The sequence below is a fragment of the Festucalex cinctus genome, chromosome 19 (genome assembly GCF_051991245.1).
Source record: "Festucalex cinctus isolate MCC-2025b chromosome 19, RoL_Fcin_1.0, whole genome shotgun sequence".
Taxonomy (NCBI): Eukaryota; Metazoa; Chordata; class Actinopteri; order Syngnathiformes; family Syngnathidae; genus Festucalex; species Festucalex cinctus.
In genome coordinates, this window is record NC_135429.1 from 2,392,032 (window position 1) to 2,419,391 (window position 27,360).

Here is a 27,360-nt window from a genome sequence, read left to right on the forward strand (position 1 = left end):
GTTTGACACACCTGACCGGGCATCAGTAGAGAGGTCGGTTAAGGGGGGGGGGGGACAAAAACAAAACAGGCGTGTACCAGCCTCTCATTTAAATAAATAATACTAAACAACCCATTCATGAAGGAAAAAAAAGCGGGAATGGCTTCACTTCCGCGTGTGAGGTGCACTCGTCACACCGACCAGGATAAGGGGGCGGTTTCACTAAGGTGGTGTGAGCCACCCCTCTTTAAAAAAAAAAAAAAAAAAAATTGAAAAGAAACGCAACCAACCCACCCAGTTGCTAGGCAACCACGATATGAACGTAGTGGAACTGCGTTTCCAACACCTGGTAAATATTAGGGGGCGATTCGCTGAACCGAAGGTGTGTACCCGCACCTCATTAATCAAACACACCCACCAAAAGGAGGGGTAAAAAAAAAGCGGAAAGGGTTTAATGAGGGTGAGTTTGGCACTTTTTGTGCCACGTGATAGTTGAGGGGGGGCGGTTCATTGCGAAGGCGTGTACCCGCCCGTCTTTAATGAACTGCAATTCACAACAAACCCACCTATGAAATCGAGGACGTCACTTCCGCCATACGTGTTAAACTCGCACACCTGACGCCCGTGACAACAGCGGAGGCTGGTTTGCTAAAATAATTAAATAAATAATGAATAGATCAAATAAAATAAAAGCAATTCATTGGGAAGAGCGAGAAGGACTCCACTTCCGCTGCGGGTACCTGCTCAAGCTGCAGGGGGCAATCCTCTTCCGCGGAACCCCCACACCTCTCCCACCCTTCCCCCTTCATTCAACCCCTCCTCCCGCCAGACTCGCGCTTCCAGGCGGCGTCTCCTCTCCATACGGAACATCCTGCCTTCTTAGCGGCGAGGGGGGGAGGAGATAGCGAGTGAGCGAGAGAAAGAGAGCCGGAGGGAGGCGAGACGAGCCAGTAAATCTATCAGGAGCGAAGGGAGAGGCGGCCCGGAACTCGAGAAGAGGGGGGGGGGACCTTCTTCTTTTTCTTTTTCTTCTTGGTCTGGCTTCTTTTTGTGTGTGGATTTTTAAAAGCTCGGCCGGCGGCGCGCTCTGGAAGTTGGACCCCAGACGGCTTCGACGACCCCCCTCGAAGGAGGCAGCGGCGGCTACCACCAACCGGGGAGGCTGTGGCCGCGTACCCCGCTACCGAGCATGAGGCTGCTGCCCGGGTTGCTGCTGCTGGCGCTGGCCGCTGTGCCGCACGCTCACGTCGCCGCGGTAAGTCACCCTACCTGCCTACCTACCTGCCTACCTAGCGACCTACCTAACCCCACCATGTTGGATCCTTTGTGTGCACGCGCACGGCCACTTCTACTTAACTAGCCTCGTGCGTGTGCGCATGCGTGGTTAATGAGACAGGAGTGATGATATCAACGAGGAAATCCTGCACTCGACCTACATATCAGACCTGTGTGGGCCCCCGGTGACCCCCCCTCGCCTCCTCCTCCTCCTCCTCGTCTTCACACGCACGCGCATTAGCCTTTTTTAACCCGTAGGCTACGTTCGTGCGTACGTTCACGTGTGCGTGCGTGAGTGAGTAATTAGTGGCTAATCTCTAATTGAGCTTGATTACGGGCTCTGCGGCTTGTGGCGTCTGTGTCACCGGCCTCGCATCCTGGCGTCATTTCGGGAGAAGGGGGGGCGGGTAGTTTGGTGGGTGGGGTAGCGGGCACATTTTATTACACGCGTGGAAGCGGATGGATGATGTCATCGGGACCCCGACATCTCCTCACCCCCCCTCCCGAAAACGGGACCACCGTCATAACACGCCCACCTCTTCCGTTGCCGATGGAGCCGCATTTATCCTTGGAGTATGTGGAGGAGGAAGAGGAGGCTGCGCGGACACAGAATCATTGAGAGAAAAGCAGGCAAAGGGCAAAAATAGACCAAATTTGAAGGGAGTTCTGTTTGTGACGTCATGGCCTGCCACAGAAATGAGTTTGTTTTCCTCGTTGCTGATGAACTGAATTGAGAACACATATCCAACACAAATACAGAAATACAACAGTCAAACAGTCCATTTTAATTTTGATAACCAATGATGGCACGTAAGCCTCAATACTTTTGACATGTTCTGATTATTTGACATGGATTGTCCCCCCCCAAAAAACTTTACAGTGAAATTTAACTTTGGAGGTTAACCTTATTAGTTGATGTCATTTAAACCGTGGCACTAAAATATAAGCCAGCAAACAGTAGTGTAGCATGAATTATCAAGGGGATTTGTGTTTGTGTGTTTTTTTTTGAAGTGCTAAAAGGTTTTGACGCGGCTCTTCAACAGTCACTCATACGCGCACACCCGAACTCACACTTGTCTGGATTATTACTGGGTCAGTCGGTTAGCGTAGCAAAGAGTGCACTGGCCTGGACTTGAACTAATCTGCCATCAAGTGTTTGGACGGGAGACAGGTGTGGATGTTGAAAAGCGCACACACAGTGAAAAGTGTGTTCATGGGCTAGTTTTTTTTTTTTTCATGTGAGTGACAGAGTATAAGAGAGAGGTGTGTGTGTGAGATGTATGCGTTTGTCAGAAAGTTGCGTGGGAGATGTGTCTGGTTGTGAGAAAAATGTGGGAGATGCAGCTTTGCGCACGACAGGCGTGCATGACAGATATTTGCGTGGGTAACAGACAGATATTTCTGTGGGTTTGTGTGAGAGATAGGTGGGTGTGAGGGAGGGGAGAGAGACAGAAATGAGAGATGGGAGTAAGAGTGATTGTTTGTATATGAGAAAAAAGTGAGAGAAGTGTTTATGTGAGAGAAATGTACGTGTGTGTGTGGGTGGTATAGAGATTGAGTGAGATGTATATGAGAGAGGGAGAGGTATATACAGTATGAGTGAGTGTGAGAGGAAGGTAGCTGTGTGGTAGGGAGAGATTGATGTGGTCATGAGAGAGGTGTCTACATATGAGAATGATGGGTGCTTCAGACTGGCGTTAAATGTGAGAATGTGCGAAAAAGAAAAGTTTGTGCTTTGGTTTTGTGTCAACATTTGTGTGTAAGAGAGGAACGGGAGAATTGTTTGTGAATGAGAGAAATGTGCGTGTGTGTGTGGGTGTAGGGATGTCAATGAGAGAGAGGTATGTATAGTATGAGTGAGTGTGAGAGAAAGGTGAGCTGTGTGGTTGAGAAAGATTAGCTATGAGAGAGAGAAGTGAGTGTGTGAGAGAAAAGTTTGTGCTTGGGTTTCGTGTCAACATTTGTGTGACAGAGACTCACAGAAGAAATGTTTGCGTATGAGAGAAATGTGAGAGAAGTGTCGGAGGGCGTAGAAATTTGTGTGAGGTGTAAGAGTTGCAACTGTGTGTGAGAGCTGTATTTATGTATGGGTGTGCGATATGTGTAATAGTTATACGTGTTGTGAGAGAGCTATATGTGAGAGGCAGATGTTATGAGAGCAAAGTGAGTGTGAGAGGCAGGTGTGAGCGTGTAAGAGATATATGCGTGTTTGTGAGAGACCGGTTGTGCTTGTGTGTGTGCGTAATATATTTCTGGCTACTTCCTGTTATCGCAACTTGTGCTATCATGTCCGTGCGGCTGTTTTGCATGATTTTCCCACAGACATCTGTCGTGTCCCAAGGATGGCGCGTGCGCGTGTGCGTGCGCGCGTCTCCCGTTTGTTTGTGTGTCCTCCATGAGAGCCTCGATTGTCCATCTGTCAGCGTGTGGGCCTCGCGGAGAAAAAAAAAAAAAAAAAAAAGTCGGGACTCTCCCGATGCCAACAACTTGTGCTGGCCGGCTCCTCCGAGGCGTCGTGTTCCCTCCGCCGATCGCAATGGACCCCCGTAGAACAACCCCCCTGCACTCTCCGAGTTGGCAGACAAAGCCCCCCATAGTGCAGGTGGCGAAAGTGAGAAGGGGCGGCAAAAGATCCCGAGCAGCTTGAGCGAAGCGAGATGGAGGCCAAGTGTGGAATGCGGGAGGCAATTTTGACGCAGGAAGTCCGGGGTGGGGGGGGGGTCAAAGTGCACTCACGCACACAAACAATGAGGGAGGGGGTCCGGAGGTATTTCAGGTGTGCGGTTGATGGAGGAAATGAAAGAGAAGGTAGTTCATATCCGGGCCTGCTGACGGCCTGAGGTCAGCGTGGGTGAAGAAAGACCCAACAAACACTTCACGTCATTTTTGTCTCATGAGAATTTGTTGTTTCTCGGAGGGAATTTCCCATTCGCCATCAAAAAGCATTCGTACGACGTGTATTATTTGTGGGCCCAAATCCAAAAACTCGGAACAGCAAGTCCCAAAAAAGGGGAGGGGCGCTAGTCTGTATTCATAACAAAAACAACAAACTGAAAATGCTGAAAAGGGTCAGATTCACGCTCATGTTAAGAGGTGCCACAAAAATCCAACCTCAGTGGCTTTTCAGTACTTAAAAAAAAAAAAAAAAAAAAAAAAAAAAAAACTGAAAAATGTCAGCTCAACAAAGAAGAAAATTGCTATGGAAAGATGCACTCTGTATTAATTGTAAAAAACAAAACAAAACACCAAGCTCGAGCTAAAAATGCAAAAAAGTTTGCATTCACGGTGTTCCCTCGGAAAGCACACCAAAAAAAAGTTGCAAATTTCAAAACCACCCAAAACATTTTTCTGTAGACGCAAAATTCCGCATTCAAATTCAAAACATAAAACTGATGACAAACTTGAGTCAAAAACACAAAAACTTTCCTTGATTTAAGTGTTGTAAAATGTCCGACCCAAAACTTTTTTTTTTTTTTTTTTAGTACTCACTACTAAGTATTGCAATGGAATTACGTCAGATAAAAAAAATCGTTAGCCGAATAGTGTAGCAAATCAGATATACAGTAAACTTAAACAAAATATATATAAGCTTGGCAAGAATATTGACATTTGCGCAATTATGCTACTAAGCTAACAAGACTGAAAATTGCGACGATAAACTTGAATCAAAAACGCAAAATTTCGATTTGCGGCTTTGCTGCTGTGAAGGTTTCCCAAACGCCAATTGTCCTGGCGGCCATTTTTTGTTGCAATATTTCTTCCTCAATTCCAATTCAAATAAATGTAAACATTTGATGGAGAAGCACGCTGGTTTCAGAACCAAAGCAGCCAAATGTCCATTTTGCAAAACATTTTCAAAAACAAGAAAACACATTTTTAACTCGCCAAGAACATTTGTTAAAAAAATGAAGAAAAAAAAAAAAAAAAAAGTAAAATAAAATGTTAACAATCAGTTACAAATAACTAAGGAAATTATGCTACTGTGAAAGCTCCCACAATGCAAATCATCTTGGCGGCCATTTTGCGTTAACTACTCAGACAAAGACAAGCACTAAGCTAGTTTGAAAAACCAAATCAACCGGGTTGTAGTCTTGGCGGCCATTTTGTTAATGGTTTTGTTAGCAACACCTGGAAGCGTTTGGAATGTTTTTCATGGAGAAAAAACAACAACACGCTGTTAACCAGTGCGGGCACGTTTGTACGTAACAACGCACATCAAAGCCGGTCATTACGTTATTATCTTACACACGCACTTGCTGATAGCGTGCCAGTCTTTAATACTAGCAGTGAGTCAGACGGGGAGACTGTAGAACCCTGGAGGTGCTTTTTTTGTTTTTTTTGTTTTCCTTCTCCTTTCATTTAGGCTGGTCAAAACGGGTGGAGAAATGCCGCTTGTGCAGATACTAAACACACACACAAGTCTCCCCTGCAGTAATTGGGAAGCGCAACACACACGCAGACGCGCACATATTCTCCGGAGAAGGGCTGAGATGAAAATGGAGGCAGCGGAAGGAAGGAGGAGGAGGAGGAGGAGGAGGAGTGGAAAAAGGGAGAGAGGGAGATAATGAGGGGAGTGGAAGGAAGGAAGGAAGGACGGAAAAGGGGTTAAGTTAATGGCAAAGCGTGGAGGTGAGAGGGCGTGTTTCTTTCTCCCAAACGCGCCCACCAAAAACTCAGCCGGAATCGGGCAGAAGGGGTGCGAGGATCGTTTGGGAGTTGGGGGCGGAGGGTTGCACCGCTCATTCCCGAGGGGCGAACGAGGGAGCCATCCGGAGCTACCTGCTCTCCGTCGTCATGGCAACCACCTCTGTCATGGCATGAGCGCTCCGGATTTTTTTTTTTTTTACCGATTTTCACGCCTTGTCCATTTGTTCCGGCACAACAAATCAGTACCCGATAAAATGGATTCTTCAAAGTAGAATTTTGTGAAGTTTAGTACGTTAACAACTCGAACGTTTTATTTATTTTATTTTTTTAGACTGATGCATGTATTTACTTTTGTTACGCTGCTAAGAAATCATGAACGCATTTGACACATTCTCTCATTTCCGAGTCTCATGAACGTCTCCGTGTCGCCTGACAATGACGTCATAGACACGGGACGCTTTCATATGAGGCGATTTTTTTTTTTTTTTTTTTTTTTTTTTTTTTACAACTCGAATTGAAGTAGATAAAGTGGCTTTCATATTCATTTGTGGTTCATTTGCATTAGTGCTGTCAAAATTGAGGCGTTAACTAATTAATTAATCACAAATTTTTTTTCCATCACGCTATTAATTTTGACCGCAGATGATCCATCAGCAGTTTGTTACGTTAAAGGTAGCACAGATTCTGTTTGAGCAACAAACATAACTGCACGCGGTAAAGTAAAGCCTGTTTTCTAGGTTTGGTCATGTGACATTCACGAGCTGAGCTGTCATTGGTTACCTGAGCCCTTGTGATGTCATTTTTAGTCAACAGCAAGTTGCAAAATATTAATGTTTGAATGCCAAAAATGGCTAAATAAGTAAAGTATCCCTTTAAATATCCACAGAATTAACACGTAACAGGTGCTCTTTCTTAAATTTGATGGGAAAAAAAATATATTGATTTAAAAAAATAAAACATTTTGTAATATAGTGATTAATCATGATTCATCAAAATTCTAACGTGTGATTAATCTGCTTAAAAAAAAAAAATCGTTGGATAGCTCTAATTTGCATTCATCCTAAACTATTCGACTAAAACATTTACGTTTGAGCGATCCAAATTTTTTACCCAGCTTTATACTGTGCCCCCTTTAAAAGAGCAGTGCTTAAATGTTGCCCCCCACCACCACTTTTTTTTTCTTTTTTTTCATAGAAGAACCTAAAAAGAAAAACATCTCATTAAGTTGTAAAATTGAGGAAAAAAACATGACAATTAGATTATTTTTCAAAATCATTCAGCCCCTCCCCGCACTTTATAATTGGGTCAACGATGGGTTAATGTTGGGCGGCGCAGGCCCGCCGCGCCCGCCCGGACCCCCACCATTAATTACGGCAGCAGCAGAGGGTTGTGGTCATTGTTTGTTTGTTGGCAGGATTATCAAGCGGCGGGGCACGGCTTGCGGAATATCCCGTTACGTTTTGGCCTGGATCCGGATTAAAAGCCTCCGATCCCCGATTGTCAAACTCCCAACACGGGCGGCGGCCGCGTCTGTGAGCTGACACTCAATACCGAATGCGAGACAACGTTTAGGATTCACTAATTGTGGCGCTCGGTGCTCGTCTGGGTATTGATCCCACTTCTGACACGAAAGACACCATTTTGCATCATTTCTGACTCTAAATAAGATCATCCTGACATACAGTCGCTACTGTTGTGCGAATAGATCCCACTTCTGACACCAAATACCTTCAGAAATTAACATTTTGCATCATCCATGACGACTAACAACAAAATGCAAAGTACAAAAGCTAGTTATCTTTGAATGGATCCCACTTCTGACACCAAATACTCCAATGGATTTAAGCCTGACTTCATGTAATCTAACAGAGCATCAAACCATTTCACATTTCTTTGTCCATTACCTGTGATTGGATCCCACTTCTGACAACAAAACACCTCATGAATTTTTGCAACATTCTTTGTTCTGCACCATAATAACATTCAGACAGAGAATCGGAGCTGGTTATCTGTGAGCAGATCCCACTTCTGACACCATCTTTTCAAAATTTGATAGTGTCTTTGGATTTTGATCATTGCATTTTTGCAATGTTCATGACTGTCAAAAAATAAAAATCCAGCATGGTTAAGTACACATGGATCACCGCTTCTGACACCAAATACCTTCAGGAATTGACATGTTGGAAAAATCCATGACTGTTAATAACAAAATGCAAAGTACAAGAGCTTGTTATCTTTGAATGGATCCCACTTCTGACACCAAATATTCCAATGGATTTTAGCCTGACTTCATGCAATATCAGAGAGTATCGAACCATTCCACATTTCTTTGTCCATGATCTGCGAATGGATCCCACTTCTGACACCAAATACTCGATGTCCTCCATTACAGGACTAATCGAGGCTTTGGTGTTGTCGTTTTGCAACTTTCCTGAGTTGAACTAAACCAAATAATTGGGATGTATAGAATAGCGGTTGCTTATGGATGCCTTGTTGGAATTTCCCCACCACGCGTGTACTGTGAACACGTTTGAGAACTTCTGCAACGGGATAATGACGTCCAAATGTGTACTTGTGTTGATCAGAGCTGAAGGGGATTTTTTTTTTTGTTGTTGCTAAGGGGCCAGACTGTATGTTTATTTTTCGTCTTGCGTTGACAAAGAGTGTTTGTGGGTGCGCGTGTTTGTTCTTTTGGGTCACCAGGTTACAGGACGGACGGACGCAGGAAGTCAAAGTGTGTACTTCCTCACTGGCGCTTTTATCCACGTGGGCGCGTGTGCGTGACATGTGACTGCATGTGTGTTTGAATAATTCAGCAGACGGAGGAGTGAACCAGGTCACGAGCTCAGTGCGGAAACGTTGCCCCTGCATCCGCCTTTTCTTGCCATTCATTCGTTCATTCATTCATTCATTCATTGATCCGTCCTTTCCATGCATTCATCCATCTATCGTGTCCGAGCGTTGAAACTTTCATCCATCCGTCCATCATTTCCGTGTGCTCGTCCATCCTCTTCTTGCATCCGACCACTCATTTATCCATCCGTCCGTTCTCTCCCTGCATACAGCTCACTCATTTGCTCATTCGTCCTTTACATACGTCCATCCATTCACTCCCCTCGTCCGACCATTTGTCCAGCCAGCCGTCCTTTTCACACTGATGCTTTCATTCATCCATTCATTCTCTCGCTGCATCTAATTGTCCGTCCATCCATCCATCCGTCCATCTTCTCCACGCATTCATCCGTCTATTCTGTCCAAACATTGAAACCTTCATCCATCCATCCATCCATCCACCCCCTCATCCGACCATCCATCCTCCTCACATTGACACTTTCATTCATCCATTCGTTCTCTCCATCCATCCATCCATCCATACCATCCATCCGTCTTCTCCACGCATTCATCCGTCCATTCTGTCCGAACATTGAAACCTTCATCCATCCATCTTTTCCATGCACCCATCCATTCACTCTCTTCATCCGACCATTTGTCCATCCATCCATCCGTCCTTTAATTCTCCTCACATCAACGCTTTCATTCATCTATTCATTATCTCCTTGCATCCTATGGTTGGTTCATCCATCTGTTCATTGCATCAATCCATTCACTCCATACATCCGACCCATTGTCCATCTACAGTCCTTCAACACATCCTCTTCTTGCATCCGAGCTTTCATTCTTACACATATCCATTAATTGTCCTCACATTCATCCATCCATTCTTTATGCACATCAATCCATTCCGTCCCTGCATCCATCATCCGTCCTCTTCTTTCCAACAATTCAGGCGTGTGCCCCGCTCGGTTTTTCCCCAAACAGGAAGTTGGCCAGGGCGGGCTTCCCACATGTTACTCACGTCCTCTCTCCATTATTGGCCGGCCACGAGGGACGAGCATTGATCCAATTAAACGCAGACACTGACACACCAGCGGCGCTCTTTGTGTGCGTGCGTGTGTTCAACCTTTGAACTCTGCTGCTTGAAAGGCCTTTTCAAAGGCATCTGCAGTGTGAACAAGTTAATGAGCTGCCGGTGCGTGCGTGCGTGCGTGCGTGCGTGCGCGCTTTTGACAAGTTTGCCGATGTTACTCGCCGCTTGCAGCACTTTGTCTTTCCCAGTAGACCTTTCTTCCTCCGACACACACGCACACACACACGCACACTCGCAGAAGCAGCAGCAGGTGATTCGTTCCCTAATCTTTCATTCCAACAGTTGTGGATTAGCAATAATCTGAGGCCCACAGAGACGCAACCCTCAAAGGCGCACTGACACCGAGCATGCGTGTCCTCCACTCTATTCTCCAATAGACGCGTTGGGGTGAGGCTGGGTTTGAGTGTATGTGTGAGAGTAAGTGTGTGAGAGAGTGGGTGTGAGCTACTGTGTATGCATGTGTGTGTGAGAGCGGGTGAGCTACTGTGGAAGCATGTATGTGTGAGAGTGTGAGCTACTGTGTTAGCATGTATGTGTGAGAGTGTGAGCTACTGTGGAAGCATGTATGTGTGAGAGTGTGAGCTACTGTGGAAGCATGTATGTGTGAGAGTGTGAGCTACTGTGGAAGCATGTATGTGTGAGAGTGTGAGCTACTGTGTTAGCATGTATGTGTGAGTGTGTGAGTGAAGAAGAGTAAGTGCGAGTGTGAGAATGAGAGTGATTTTGTTTGTGTGAGAGGGAAGGGAATGCAAGTGTCATAGCGTACGTGGGGATCACCAGGAGTGCGAGAGCTAACTAGAGTGGCGCATGAGATTTTGCGAGTAAGTTTGAGTGCAGTTAAGTTTGTCGGGTGAACCAGTGAGTGAGTGAATGTGCGCAAGTGTGAGCATGAAGGGGACCGTCGGCATGTGTATGTGAGTGCATGACTGTGTGTGATTAATACTGGACTGGGTGCCAGTGAAAAATGTGAGAGAGCCAGTGAGCGAATGTATTGCGTGACTGCAAGCGGGAAGTGTGTGAAAGTAAAAGATTGTGTCAGGCAGTGAGTGAATGAGTTTCATGTGAGAGTATGAGTGTTTCGTGAGAGCTTGGGAGTAAGTTTGAGTGAGTGCAAATGTGGTGCGAGAGTAAAACATTAGTGACTGAGTGAATGTGTGCAGGTATGAGAGTGAGGGTGAAGGAGACCGTCGGCATGTGTATGCACGTGAGGTGACTGCGATTGTTGTGAGTGACTGTGTGTGAGAGTGAGTAAGACCGACTTGGTGCCAGTGAATGTGCGAGAGTGGCTGTGAGCAAACGTATTGAGTGACTGCAAGCGAGAAGCATGTGAGAGTAAAAGCTGTTGTGTCAGGCGGTGAGTGAATGAGTTTACTCTGTGAGAGTATGAGTGTGAGAGTGAAGGAGACCGTCGGCATGTGTATGTGAGTGAATGACTGCGATTGTTGTGAGTGAGTGAGTGAGTGACTGTGTGTGAGAGCGAGTAAGACCGACTTGGTGCCAGTGAATGTGCGAGAGAGGCTGTGAGCAAACGTATTGAGTGACTGCAAGCGAGAAGCATGTGAGAGTAAAAGCTGTTGTGTCAGGCAGTGAGTGAATGAGTTTACGTTGTGAGAGTATGAGTAATTTTGTGTGTTCAAGTTTGTGAGCGAGGCTGAAGTAGACTGTCAATGTTTGTGTGCATGTGTGAGAGCGAGTAAGACTGATTGGCTGCAAGTGAATATGTGTGAGAGTCTATGACTGAAGCGTGAGAGTAAAAGTTGGTATGAGCCAGTGAGCGCATGAGCTTATGTGTGAGTATGAGAGTGATTTTGAGCATGAGAGCGGTGAGTATGAGCGGTGCCCGCGTGTGCGAGAGTGCTTGAAAAAAATGTGTGAGAGTGAAAAGAAATTGAGTGTCAGTTGACAGCGTTTGCGACCTGTTTCAACAGTGACACGCCAGACAGGATTGCGGGCCGCTTGTTTATTTATAAACGCACGCAATTAAAACGGGGGCGTAGATTAACGAGCCTCATTAACGAATAGCAATTGTCGCCGGGTGATTATCTGCGTAGCTTGTCTTAATGAATGCGTGGTCACGGCTGCTTGAGGAAGCCAAACGGCTCGTCTCGTCTCGTCATCGTTTCTCCGCACAATATCGCAATATGGATAGAAATCACACGATCCGGATTGCGCAACCGTCCGGGGGTGGGGGGGTGTTTGGAGTTTTTTTGGCGTCCAAGCGGGTTTGGTGATGGATTCGGTCGCCGGGTTGCCCTCCCGCGGAAGCGATTAGCGGCTCAAGGTGCGAGGCGGGCGATTAGATCCGCGGCGGAGATGGATTTGAGGAGAATGAAAGGGGATTGAGGTCAAACGCAATCGGGGAGCCGGGCCAGATGAAACTCGCCGCGCATTTGGACTCGGACCACTTCCGCTTTGTCTTCCTCCTCTTTCGTCTTCTTCCTTGATATCGTCTACCGATTTGTTTTGTTTTTAATCTCATCGAAAAAGACTTTTGTTAAATGTCATTTTATATGTCAGGAGTACAGTAGATATCGCCGAATACTTGATCATTGTAATGGTATCGTTCTGAAATAAAAGTGGTATCAGGCATCCCGAGCGTTATTTCTACTTGGTGACCGATTAATCGGCTGATATGAGCTTTCTTAAGAAAATCACTTTTTTTTTTTTTTTTTTTTTTTTTTACGCATTACAACGTAAGACAAAGATAATGATGATAATGTTTACGTTTTGAAGTTTATTCATTACGTTTTATTAATCAATCGGCCACTTAATCGGTTATTGGAATTTTATTCTGCCAAATATCGGACTCAAAAAAATCCAGATTGGTCCAGCCCAAAGCAAAGTCAGTTTTCTCCTTCTTCTTCTTCCTTTTTTTCTTTTTTTTTCGATTTTTCATCATGTCTTTCTAATGCAGATTTATTTATTTATTTATTTATTTATTCATTCACTTACCTACTTCTTGTTATTAATTTGATGTAAAATTTATTTAGAATGTTTATTGTTTCACTTTTCTTTACTGCATGTACAGCAATGCTTGTTTTAAAGTGCTTTATAAATAAAGTTGAGATGATGATTTGCCACCGTATAGCGCCAACTACTGTCGAGGAGGACATACGCAATGTCAGATTTTGTTTTTGTTCACCCGGGCGCCGCTCGTGCTGGTAACAAATTCGTCAACAAATCTCTGTTGAAAGAGAAAACAATGAAAAGGTACATTTTAGCCAATCAGATGCCTGAAGAAAGTCTTCACTTGAAGTAAATGTAAGAAATGAGGAGTTTAACGTGAGCTGCTTTGCGATTGGTTCCAATCCTCCACGTGTTTTCATGTCGCCGGGCAGAAAATGTGTAAGGATGTTTGGAAGTTTGCGTCGGCCTGCGGGAGGCTCGTCAGCCAATCCGGCGAGCCCAGGGACCGTGGCGAGGTCATCTGGTCTTTATTGTGCCCCGCAGGAGCAATTTGTTTACCACCTGTGTTGTTTACACACACGCACACACGCGCTCACATTCCAGATTTAATGACTTGATTGGATTTTGCGACTTTCTCCCCTCTGAACTTCTTGTTTCTTCTTTTTTTTTTTTTTTTTTTTGTTCTGCCTTCAATGTTTTTGGCCTCGTCTTCCTGTTCCTTCATCCTCGCCTTTCTCCAGTCCTCGTTGTCTTCATCTCCGTCCGCTTCTTCATCTTCGTACTTCTTCTTCATATTTGTCCTTGTTGTGAATATAAATTTGGAGGGTGCCGCAAAAGTGCAACTTTTGCTAGCTAACTTCCTGTTAGCATTTGCTAAACTTCCTGATAGCCCTAGGCTAGCCATGTTTTTCTGTATTTAGTATTAGAAAAACACTCCCAAAGTCGCTAACTTCCTGTTAGCATTTGCTAAACTTCCTGATAGCGCTAGGCTAGCCATGTTTTGTGTATTTAGTAGTAGAAAAACACTCCCAAAGTCACTAAAATCCTGTTAGCATTTGCTAACTTCCTGATAGCGCTAGGCTAGCCATGTTTTGTGTATTTAGTATTAGAAAAACACTCTCAAAGTCACTAACTTCCTGTTAGCATTTGCTAAACTTCCTGATAGCGCTAGGCTAGCCATGTTTTGTGTATTTAGTATTAGAAAAACACTACCAAAGTCGCTAAAATCCTGTTAGCATTTGCTAAACTTCCTGATAGCGCTAGGCTAGCCATGTTTTGTGTATTTAGTATTAGAAAAACACTCCCAAAGTCGCTAACTTCCAGTTAGCATTTGCTAAACTTCCTGATAGCGCTAGGCTAGCCATGTTTTGTGTATTTAGTATTAGAAAAACACTCCCAAAGTTGCTAAAATCCTGTTAGCATTTGCTAAACTTCCTGATAACGCTAGGCTAGCCATGTTTTGTGTATTTAGTATTAGAAAAACACTCCCAAAGTCACTAAAATCCTGTTAGCATTTGCTAACTTCCTGATAGCGCTAGGCTAGCCATGTTTTGTGTATTTAGTATTAGAAAAACACTCCCAAAGTCGCTAAAATCCTGTTAGCATTTGCTAAACTTCCTGATAGCGCTAGGCTAGCCATGTTTTTCTGTATTTAGTATTAGAAAAACACTCCCAAAGTCGTTAACTTCCTGTTAGCATTTGCTAACTTCCTGATAGCGCTAGGCTAGCCATGTTTTGTGTATTTAGTATTAGAAAAACACTCCCAAAGTCGCTAACTTCCTGTTAGCATTTGCTAAACTTCCTGATAGCGCTAGGCTAGCCATGTTTTGTGTATTTAGTATTAGAAAAACACTCCCAAAGTCGTTAACTTCCTGTTAGCATTTGCTAACTTCCTGATAGCGCTAGGCTAGCCATGTTTTGTGTATTTAGTATTAGAAAAACACTCCCAAAGTCGCTAACTTCCTGTTAGCATTTGCTAACTTCCTGATAGCGCTAGGCTAGCCATGTTTTGTGTATTTAGTATTAGAAAAACACTCCCAAAGTCGCTAAAATCCTGTTAGCATTTGCTAAACTTCCTGATAGCGCTAGGCTAGCCATGTTTTGTGTATTTAGTATTAGAAAAACATTCCCAAAGTCGCTAACTTCCAGTTAGCATTTGCTAAACTTCCTGATAGCGCTAGGCTAGCCATGTTTTGTGTATTTAGTATTAGAAAAACACTCCCAAAGTCGCTAACTTCCTGTTAGCATTTGCTAAACTTCCTGATAGCGCTAGGCTAGCCATGTTTTGTGTATTTAGTATTAGAAAAACACTCCCAAAGTCGCTAAAATCCTGTTAGCATTTGCTAAACTTCCTGATAGCGCTAGGCTAGCCATGTTTTGTGTATTTAGTATTAGAAAAACACTCTCAAAGTCGCTAACTTCCTGTTAGCATTTGCTAAACTTCCTGATAGCGCTAGGCTAGCCATGTTTTGTGTATTTAGTATTAGAAAAACACTCCCAAAGTCGCTAAAATCCTGTTAGCATTTGCTAAACTTCCTGATAGCGCTAGGCTAGCCATGTTTTGTGTATTTAGTATTAGAAAAACGTACTTCTTCTTCATATTTGTCCTTGTTGTGAATATAAATTTGGAGGGTGCCGCAAAAGTGCAACTCTTCCACTTGAAGTATCATTTCAACCTAACCTTTTTTTTTTTTCTTTTTTTTTAAATACTGAAAATGAATTCCGGTTATCGCCCTCTTGACTAATAACTGGCATCGCTATCGGCCTTGAAAAAACATTATCAGGCTATCTTCAACTTTCTTTGGCGTCTTTGTCCTTCCTTGAGTTTGTCCAAGTCTTGTCTTCTTCTGTACCTTTTTTGTCTTTATTCTTTCTCATTCATCCTTTTGATTTTTTTTCTTTCTTTCTTTTTTTTTGTCCTTGCCTTCCTCATCTCCATCCATCTTTCTTCTCGTCTCCGTCCCGGCTCGTCTTGTGCCCGCAAAGGCGCATGACAGTCATCAGCCTAATTGCACAATCTGTAATTACACCAGCGCGCGCGCACGCCGCCGCCTTGTGACTCACGCGGGGACTCGCCGCCCCGTTCAGCTTCCTCCTTCTCGTTTTTCGATTTTGCTCGACGGAGAAAGCATTGATTAGCTTCCTTGCAACCCCCCAACACTAAACACAAAGGCATGAAGGGTCCGCAGGGGGAGGGGGGGGGTTTAGCAGACGCATTTCTGAGCCCCCTTTTGAAAAGTTCCTTAGAAACGGCCGAAAAGTTGCGAGCGCAGGCGCCACGCCCTCCCGCTGCTCCTGGCAGGGACCCCAACATTGAGCCAACACACACGAAATAACACATCAATCTGCTTTGCCATTGACCCGCAAGCTGACTAGCATACAGCGCTAACTGCAGCATCCCCCCCCCCCCACACAATCACACATCAATACACACACACACACACACAGTGGCACTCCCTGATAGACACCCACACTCGGAAGCACAAAACGGTGCATTATGCAGTGTGGGAGCGGCAGTCGTGTCGGAATCTGAAAGCATTTCTGGCTACGCAAACACTTTAGACGCACACAAACGATTGAATTCTCCTATTAAAATGTCCCTAATTTGCTTGTTGTCCTCCGAATGTGTCGACAGCAATGGAATGCGTCTAACAATTTAGTGGACGCGCGCATACACGCTTGCACGCGGAGATGCATGTTTCATAAGGTCATCCATAATGGAAGACGATTCCATGCAGGGAGGCCTGTTGTGTGTGTGTGTGGGGGTGTGCGTGTCTACGCCGTCTCCATGTGAGGAACAACAACAAGCCAATTGGGGAGGTTCAACAACTCCAAAACGTGGACAACAAATTGGGGGATGTTTTTTTTTTTTTTTTTTTTTTACAGTGATGTCCTCTCAAGTGATGACACTGTGTTGCACTTAATCCCGTTGGATTGTCAGATTAGTGGAACAGCTGGCTGATGCGCCATGCTATGGAGGACCAAAATTGCCAAAATTCGAAATAAATCAATGACGAAATAAATAAATAAATAAATAAATGACTAAAAGTGAAAATAAAAACGGTTATAAAATATAATTCAAAAATGCAAACGTATTTTTATATATTTATATTTATTATATATATATATATATATATATATATATATATATATATATATATATATATATATATATATTCTTTTTATTTCCATTTGTGTTTATTTCTTGGGGTATAATTTTCAAATTATATATATTTTTTTTAATATGGAGGACCAAAACTGGCAAAATTAAAAATAAATAAATGACTCTAAGTGAAAATACAAATGGATATTTAAAAAATATAATAAAAAAAAATAAATACAAATGTATTTATTTTTGTATATATTTTTTTGTTCTTTTTATTTCCATTTATATTTATTTTTTATATATTTTATATCTTATATCCGTTTTTATTTTCACGTTGTTATTTATTTATTTAGCCATTTATTTTGATTTTGGTAGTTTTGTGTTTGTAAATAATAAATGACTAAACAAACAAATCAATAAATGAATAAATAAATATAAAATATATATAATTCAAAAATTAAATACAAATGTATGTGTATATGTGTGTATATTATATATATATATATATATATATATATATATATATATATATATATATATATATATATATATATATTCTTTTTATTTGCATTTATATTTTATTTTATTTTTTTAATAATTTTTTAATTATATATTTTGTATATCAGCTTTTTATTGTCACTTTTAGTCATTTTATTTTATTTAGCCATTTATTTATTTTGAAATTTTGACAGTTTTGGTCCTCCATAATTCCACACTTCCAAGCCATCTGAAGTGTCACTCGAAAGTCATGTGACCCGACCGAGTCTGCGGCTTCATTCTGCAGCTGCTCGCTCAAACATGCTACGAGCTAACACGCTAACGTCCTTCAGTGCTGAGCAGCTGAATGAAAAGTGTAGCGTAAATGCAACATTTTAGTCACAAGGACAAAAAAAAAATGTGGAGTGCGTTTCTTATCATGTCCTTGATGCTTCAGAAGACTTGATGTTTCATAATTGATCAATATCGAATTGGGGGAAAAACTGAAACGGGCTCCAACTGCCGCCATCTTGTTGCCATGTAGCGTAGCGAAAATCCTCAAATTCGGATGATTTCCCCCATCTCGTTTATCATCCCGAGTTTGAAACAGATCAAAGCTGACGGGACGGCGAGCCGAGGCGGCTTTTCAATTTCAACGTTTGGAAGTTAAACGAGTCGCTCCTTGAAGCTGGCGTCGGCGTGAGCCACTTAACGGGCAGTTTTAATTAACTGCTGCCAGATAAGAAGTGTCAGTAAAGTTGACGCTTGTTTGAAATTAACGATGATGATGATGATGATGATGATTAAAGGATGATGTCATTTTAGAGGTGACTGTGTGCAGATTATCCCGCTAACACCCATGTGTCTTTTTTTTTTTTTTTTCTTTATGGGGAGAATTCCCATATGGCGCCAACGTTTGCTGCAGGAAACGTTCAACACCACATAGGGCTGCACACTTAATTAAAATTCAATTAACAATTTCAATTATTACACTCCACAATTACAAAAATCAGCATCATCGTAAAAAAAAAAAAAAAAAAAAAAAAAAAAAAAAAAAAAAAAAAAAAGATGATAAATTAGGGGTGTTAAAAAAATCGATTCGGCGATATATCGCGATACTACATCGCGCGATTCTCGAATCGATTCAATAATCGGCAGAATCGATTTTTTTTTTTTTTTTTTTTTTTTTTTTTTTTTTTTTTTTTTTTTTTTTTTTTTTTTTTAGGATTCACACCTTGAGCATGGAAGAATGTTATATGAACGGCACATTAAGCCTTAATATTTTTATTTTAATGCTGTTCAAACATGAAACAGATTACAACCTCTATAAGACTGAAATTTCAGATAAATAAATAATACATTTTTCATATAAATCTTACACTCTACAAGCTTACTGATTAGTATTTTCTAAATATGAATGAAAAAAAATCGCAACAATCGACTTATAAATTCGTATCGGGATTAATCGGTATCGAATCGTGACCATTCGTATCGGGATTAATCGGTATCGAATCGAATCGTGACCTGTGAATCGTGATACGAATCGAATCGTCAGGTACTAGGCAATTCACACCCCTATGATTAATAGTCATTTTTGAGTTGTTTAAATTCATACATTTACACCTTTTTTTTTAAACATTTTGAAATACAGTGTTCCCTCGTTTTCCACTGTGGTTATGCTCTAATAAAATACCCGCAATAAATGAAATCCGCAAAGTAGTTAGCTTTATGTTTTACATTTATGATCAATGTTTTGAAGGCTCTAAAACACCTCACCACACCGTTTATACACGTTTCTCATTGTCATATTTCTCTCGTTTAAACATTCACAATGTTCAAACCTTCATGAATATTATTAAAATGGGTACATTACTGTTAAAAAAATAATAATAATAATTAAATTGCACACAAAAAATCCGCAATACGAGAGCGCAAAAAAGTGAACCGTGTTATAGCGAGGGAACACTGTAACTAATTTAATACATTTGCTTTCATCCAAAAGGAACTTGAATAAAAGAATTGTATTTGTCTTAATTTTTTTTATGTTTAAACAATTTTTTGTTTTGTACCATAAAATTGTCGTCGTGATGCACAGTGCACATGCTGCACTCCAAAAGTTTTTGCCAACAAATATATATATATATATATATATATATATATATATATATATATATATAATATATATATATATATTAGGGGTGTTAAAAAAAAATCGATTCGGCGATATATCGCGACACTACATCGCGCGATTCTCGAATCGATTCAATAATCGGCAGAATCGATTTTTTTTTTTTTTTTTTAGGATTCACACCTTGAGCATGGAAGAATGTTATATGAACGGCACATTAAGCCTTAATATTTTTATTTTAATGCTGTTCAAATGTGAAACAGATTGCAAACTGTTTGTGTACAGTGGCTCACGGTTATAAGCCTCAAGTTTTAGATAAATATATTCATACAAATCTTACAGTGTACATGTACAAATTTACTGATAGTATTTTCTAAATTTGAATGGAAAAAAATCGCAACAATCGACTTATAAATTCGTATCGGGATTAATCGGTATCGAATCGTGACCATTCGTATCGGGATTAATCGGTATCGAATCGAATCGTGACCTGTGAATCGTGATACGAATCGAATCGTCAGGTACTAGGCAATTCACACCCCTAATATATATATATATATATATATATATTGTTAGAAACATATTATTAATAATTATAGTACAGTATTTCTATTATTTTTAGTGGTCTTAATATATTTTTTAATGTGTAAACTGTTTGCTGTTTTTGCCAACATAAATAAATCTAAATAAATAAATACATACAATTAAAATATTATTTGAAAACATTATCGTCCTACTGCACAGTGCACATGCTGCACTCCAAATTCAAGTTTTTGCCAACCTAAGTATATATTATTATAAATATATATTATTAATAATTAATGAATTAATGAATAATCATAGTACAGTATTTTTATTTTTTGGTCTTAATATTTTTTTTTAAATATGTAAACATTTTCCTGTTTTTGCGTTAATATTAATATTAATAACATTCATAAAAATAATAAATACATAAATAAATAAATACACAAATTTATTATTATTATTATTATTATTATTATTATTATTATAAATTGTTTGGTCCAAAAGGAACTTACATAATTATAGCGTTTCTATTTTTATTTTTTTTAATTGGTCTTAATAATTTTTTTAAATGCTTATGTTCTTGTTTTGTACCAAAAAAATAACTAATCGTTTGAATGATTGTGATTTCAATTACTGGAAAAATAATGGTGATTATGATTTTTTCCCCCCAGTAATCGAGCAGCCCTAACGCCACACCCTCGCATGCAACTGATTGCGTCTAATTTGGGCACAAACTCTGTAAACATACCTGCATGATGCTTCCCAATCCATGCAGTCTACTTTTTTAGCTTAGCTATGAACGCTAACGAGCTGAGAGGTGGAACAAATTTAAACCTCGGACCTCCGAAATGTAAAGTAGACATGCTACCCTCTGAGGCAAATTGGAAAAAAGTTCAGAGAGGCTTCCAGAGACGTGATTTATGAATTTCCCCCCCCACTTTTCCTATCTTTTGTGCACCTGCTCACCCGACGCTCGCCACGCTGGCCGTTCTGTTTCCAGATCATTTTTGCAAGTCGGCTAAGCGGAACTTGGCTCTGCCGCCTGATTGACAGCAAACATGTTGCGTTCATTTTCTGGCTCTCGCACACGAGCTTGTTTACGAACACTCGAGCGTGGAGAGCTAAAAAACAAACACGCGACACATTAGTCTCCAGCATTAACACTTTTTTTTTTTTTTTTGGTTTGTTTCTCCCCTTGTAGTGGCAGATAGCTAATATACCAAAAAAAATGTATTTCTTCCCTCATTCCACTCAGGACCTTCGGAAAGCATTTTTTAAAGCGCTAATGAGCGTAAAACTGCGCAGCGGGTTCTTTCTTCCGAGCTCACACTTGTGAACCCCCCGCTGCCGACGACTTCCGCTTCCCTCGCATTTCCTTCATGGCGAACTTGCTCCGAGTTTGGACGGCCAGTAGTGAATATAAATTTGGAGGGTGCCGCAAAAGTGCAACTCTTCCACTTGTGCGGTTTAATGGGCTCGCCAGACAAACCTGAAGTATCATTTCAACCTAACGGAACCCTGGGGGAGGGGGCGAGATTGACTCGGTATATTTTGTTTGGCTAGGAGGCTAATTAGGGAGGTTTTGGTATGCTTAATTGTTTATTTATTTTTTATATCAGTGACAAGCTCTCTCTCTCTCTCCCTCGTATTGTTGTGTGACAATTAGCGGTGGGCGGAACGATCCAAACATCGATATTATTGATACCGAGTCAATATCGATATCGGATCGAAACTGGCACTAAAATATTAGTTTCAGTTTGTCTCTTGTATGTCCTGCTGCGCTTTGGTCAAACAGATAACGTGCATGTCACAGTTGTGTGTTTCGATCGTGTGACGTCACGTGACTTGGTATCTTATTTTTGGCGTAGATTGCATGAACATACACAGTAGTGTACTTAAAAAATACTTTTTTTTTTTTTTTTTTTGGTATGTTGTTTTATATTTTATATTTGTTATTGCATGATAATCTTTAACATCTTGTTCAGGAAGGCAGCATTTGTAGTTATTTTTTTGTAGTATTAGAAAAACACTCCCAAAGTCGCTAACTTCCTGTTAGCATTTGCTAACTTCCTGATAGCGCTAGGCTAGCCGTGTTTTGTGTATTTAGTATTAGAAAAACACTCCCGAAGTCACTCCTAACTTCCTGTTAGCATTTACTAACTTCCTGATAGCGCTAGGCTAGCCATGTTTTGTGTATTTAGTATTAGAAAAACACTCCCAAAGTTGCTAACTTCCTGTTAGCATTTGCTAACTTCCTGATAGCGCTAGGCTAGCCATGTTTTGTGTATTTAGTATTAGAAAAACACTCCCAAAGTTGCTAACTTCCTGTTAGCATTTGCTAACTTCCTGATAGCGCTAGGCTAGCCATGTTTTGTGTATTTAGTATGAGGAAAAACACTCCCGAAGTCGCTAACTTCCTGTTAGCATTTGCTAACTTCCTGATAGCGCTAGGCTAGCCATGTTTTGTGTATTTAGTATTAGAAAAACACTCCCAAAGTCGCTAACTTCCTGTTAGCATTTGCTAACTTCCTGATAGCGCTAGGCTAGCCGTGTTTTGTGTATTTAGTATTAGAAAAACACTCCCGAAGTCACTCCTAACTTCCTGTTAGCATTTACTAACTTCCTGATAGCGCTAGGCTAGCCATGTTTTGTGTATTTAGTATTAGAAAAACACTCCCGAAGTCGCTAACTTCCTGTTAGCATTGGCTAACTTCCTGATAGCGCTAGGCTAGCCATGTTTTGTGTATTTAGTATTAGAAAAACACTCCCGAAGTCGCTAACTTCCTGTTAGCATTTGCTAACGTCCTGATAGCGCTAGGCTAGCCATGTTTTGTGTATTTAGTATTAGAAAAACACTCCCGAAGTCGCTAACTTCCTGTTAGCATTTGCTAACTTCCTGATAGCGCTAGGCTAGCCATGTTTTGTGTATTTAGTATTAGAAAAACACTCCCGAAGTCACTCCTAACTTCCTGTTAGCATTTAATAACTTCCTGTTAGCGCTAGGCTAGCCATATTTTGTGTATTTAGCATTACAATGAACACTAACTGCAGTGTCATTAAACAACTTAAAGGGTGCTTTGCGACAACAGAAGAATAACAGAATAACATACACTACACACTTGCTAGTTGCTAATGCTACGCAAGCAAAATGGTGCATTCAGGGTACTTTCACAGCGTCAGAAACTTTCGTTTTTCTTCGCAAACGTTTTGAGGGGGAAAATAATCGACCGGGCCCTACTAGCTAACATTGCTAATGTAAAGCGGGGAAAGAGGGCAGAAGTAACTGATTCTCTAAAAAAAAATATAAGTACTTTGTTTTCTTTTAACAAATGAGTCTAATGAACCTTAATTGAAAAACAACATCCGAATCTGGTTGCCTGAACGCATCACGTCAAAGTTGGATATTGTTGCTTGTGTGTGCGCGCCAGACGAAGATTGTGTGTGAGCAGTGCGGCCGGGCTATCTGTGCTAATCTGCGCTGAAGGTGGCAGGTGTCTTAACAAGGCTCTCACCTGCTAACCTACTCCTACACACACACACACACACACTCATTTCAACTCCCACACAGTCCACCCCGCCTGAATGGAAAGTGTGCGAGCACTCAGGCTGGCCGCCGTCCAGACCGCCCCGCCAGTTAGCGAGCGGTGAGCCGGAGCATCAAAAAAAGATGGAGGCAGAGTGGAGGTCACCGCTGATTGGCTCGGGGATTTACTGCGAGGCGGGGAAAAAAAACCTCAAGATGGGATCGCTACAGACAATAAACAGCCGGCGTTTATTTTCTCGGGAGGGTCAGCTGATCCCCTTACTACTCGGCCGCTTCGGCGCGTTTGGCGAAGAAGAGCCGACGCAGCAGTCGGCGTGAATCAGCAAGCTCTTTTACGAGGCGTGGGCAGCCATATTAGAAATGTGCCACCTCAACTCCGTGTGAACTTTTCATGATCTGCTTTTTAGGATCATCATAATTCTGCGTTATTGTTCTCGGGCCAAATAAATCGACAAACGGAGAAATTTCCCATACCGCCAGAAAAAGTTTTTTTTTGTTGTTGGATCAAATGGTTCAAATTTGGCTGCAAAGCACCGCCTGGTATTTGGTTGGAGCCTTAGCGACATCAAATTTGGTCGACATTTCTATCGACCTGCTAAAAAGTTTCAAGAAGCCACGATGGAAAGGACACAGGACGTCTGTCATGATTGCCGATTATTTAAAACACATATTTCATGCATGAAATTGTGTTCCCACAGCATTTGTGTGTGAATATTCGTTATTTGTAGGAAAACCACTTCCAAAGTTGATGCTAACTTACTGTTAGCATTTGAATGGGATCTTCCCTTTACATTTAGTGTTAGCGCTAGGCTAGCGATGTTTTAAAAACGAAGCTGGATTTAATGTTTAAAATTGTTCCCACAGCATTTGTGTGTGAATATTCGTTATTTGTAGGAAAACCACTTCCAAAGTTGATGCTAACTTACTGTTAGCATTTGAATGGGATCTTCCCTTTACATTTAGTGTTAGCGCTAGGCTAGCGATGTTTTAAAAACGAAGCTGGATTTAATGTTTAAAATTGTTCTCACAGCATTTGTGTGGGAATATTCGTTATTTGTAGGAAAAACACTTCCAAAGTTGATGCTAACTTCCATTTAGCATTTGAATGGGATCTTCCCTTTACTTTTAGCGTTAGCGCTAGACTAGCGATGTTTTAAAATCGAAGCTTGTTTTGTACTTAAATGTACAGTGGATGTCGTTCTTATCGTCGTGTGTTTAGTTTTACAGTTAACTCCAACTGAGGTGTCATTAAACAGCTTTAGGGACAACAAGAATAACATACGCTATACATACTTGCTAGTTGCTAATGCTATGCAAACAAAATGGTGCATCAGGATACTTTCACAGCGTCGGAAACGTCTGGTTTCTTTGATGAGAATGTTTTAAGGGGAAAATAATCAGCCATTTGGGCCAATTGGTCGATTGTTTTGGCCGATGTTTGAAGACCAATACAGCCAATATCAGTGAGCAGTGTGAAATTTGGTAGACGTGTTTATCAAGAGTAGACACTCAAAAAAAAAGTCTTCCAAAGGAATACACCATTGGGGTCGATTGGAGAACATTTTTCAATGCGTCCTTCAAAGGCTAACTACTCCTAACGGATGACTTCCAATTGCGAGCAAATTCAAACCACGTAAACTTGACAGATGGCTAATTTGCGGTTTGGTCAGCGTGAGCGGAGGACGTTGCCATCAAATGTGAAACTGTGACGTAGGCGAAAGTTCTTGCTGTTATTTATGATCGTTGCTAACATGAAAATGTGACGCGTTTCATTAGGCTAAGTGTTTTTCCGCCACTCTTGCGCAAGCTTTGAATGACAACAGACCCTTTCACCTTGATTATCGCCGCAGATGTCGTTCATATATTTGTCTTTGAACGTTCTCCTCTCGATCCGTTCGCGCAACAGGGCGACATATGGATGGAAAAAAAGCGTGACCCGGGTGTCCTTAATTGTATTTATCCCCCACACCCCTGCAACGTCTGTCCCTCAGTTTAGCGACGCGGAAGGCGCGTCGCAGATGGCGTCGCAATTCAAATGTCGCCCCCGCAGTTTGAGAGATGAGAACGATCGGATAACATCTCCCACATTAAAAAAAAAACAAAAAAAAACAGGGGCAATTAACGATTTGTACGTTGCGGCGTGTATATGTGTGTGTGTGGGGGTGTGTGTGTGTGTGTGTTGGCCTGGCAGCCTCTCTGGTTACTGAGAAACGTATTTGAAGTCAAACACAAGGAAGACGAACAGAAGCCGACTCAGTTTCAACAACAACAACAACAACAAAAATGGTCTTTACATTAGAAGCCATTCAAATTGTACATAATGCGCTGTAAACGCTAACACAAACAAACACTGTCAGGCAGCCTCAGAACTTGAATCAATTGAGTCACGAGTAGGATGTCGGCCTTCCCACAACATGACGGCGCTCGCGTTTGTGTAAAATGAGACGTCACACGCGGCCGGCGGCGGCGGCGAGGTCGTGCCGCTCCACATCGCATCGCCAACGCCTCGGAGGACGCACCTGTGCTTTAACGCACCACGTCGGAGAGCGCAGGCGCTTCAAAAAAACAGCGATTTGCGTTGCTTTTTGTTTGCACGCACTTCACTGGATTGTAGCTCCCGTTTTTTTGTTTTGTTTTGTTTTTTCTCTATTTTTGGTCAGGAAGAACAAGGTTCAGAATCTGAACTTGTGGGCTTGTCGCTGTCTGCTGCTACAGAAGTCATGAAAAGACGTCTCACTCACTCACTTCAAACGATTGTCAGCAAAACAGAAGTTTTCGGACATTGTTCCCGTCAAGCATGGTAACACTGCGAAACGGACGTGGTGCGTTTTCCGTGCGGACAACGCAAGAATAGAACTCATTCAAGTCTGCGGTGCGGAACGGATGCGGTGCGGAACGGATACGGCAACGCCGAAGGTTTCAGATGTTGTTTGGTGAACTGGTCAGCCGGCAGGAGATGGATTGTTTGTCATATTTGTGTTTGTTGAACTTGTGGACAGAACCGGGGGGGGGTTCAACGAGTGAGTGTGTCAGTTAATGTCGATTGTTTTGGTGTACTTGCCAACAGAAGATGACTTGGTTGGTAGTTCGACAAACTTGTCAACAAAGTGATTGGTTCTTTGGAAAATTTGTCGGGAGATCAGTTGGCTCCCGCAAACGAGTAGAAAACCCGATCACATCTGCCAAGTTTGAATTACAAGATTGTTTTCCTTGCTTCTTTTTTTTTTTTTTTTTTTTTTATAGTGAGGCACAGTTTAATAAAAACATCCAATTTGACGCTCGGTGCATTTCGGTTCACTCCAATTAACTCTTTCACTGGCAGCCATTTTCACATTTCGCAATCCCGTTCTCTCCCGGCTGTTTTACTGGATTTTGACTGATTTTGCAAGGCCCACAGAATATTGTGTTCTATTGCTGTAAAAGCATGGAAGCTATCAAAAGAAAGATTAAAGTCTCTTCTTTCATCAGGAAATAAAAAAGTATGTTTCTATCTGTTTCCGTTTTGCAGCAATTAGCATTAGAAGAGAGCTAAGTTTCATCAGTTTTCACAAATCTATTTAAAATTGTAAGTCATTGAGCTTTTTTTTTCTCCATGGCCCTGGTTGATCTCCTTTGCTCTGCTGCCACCTGCTGGCCGTTTGTGTAATAACTACCATTTCTGCAACCGTTCTTTGCAGTTGAGAGGCTGCATCAAAGCCTTCTGTATGCTCTAGCATAAAAAAAACCCCATAAAAACGTATAAATACATCTTTGGGACACTCAGAACATTAAAAAAACGTATTTATACGTTATTGGGAGTAAATGAGTTAAAAACGTTTTTGTTTTTTTTCCCCTCCACTAACGAA

The 27,360-nt window shown here is 41.7% G+C and overlaps 1 protein-coding gene across 1 annotated transcript in view; it reads left to right on the plus strand.

The window, feature by feature from the left end:
- Nucleotides 1-562: 562 nt before the first annotated feature.
- The window catches only part of sdc3 (syndecan 3), a 44,033-nt gene continuing 17,235 nt past the window's right edge, over nt 563-27,360 (plus strand). The window contains exon 1 of the mRNA XM_077507119.1: nt 563-1,234. Within this exon, the coding sequence (XP_077363245.1) occupies nt 1,169-1,234 (66 nt within the window). The 5' untranslated portion in view covers nt 563-1,168. The remainder of the gene's footprint in view (nt 1,235-27,360) is intronic.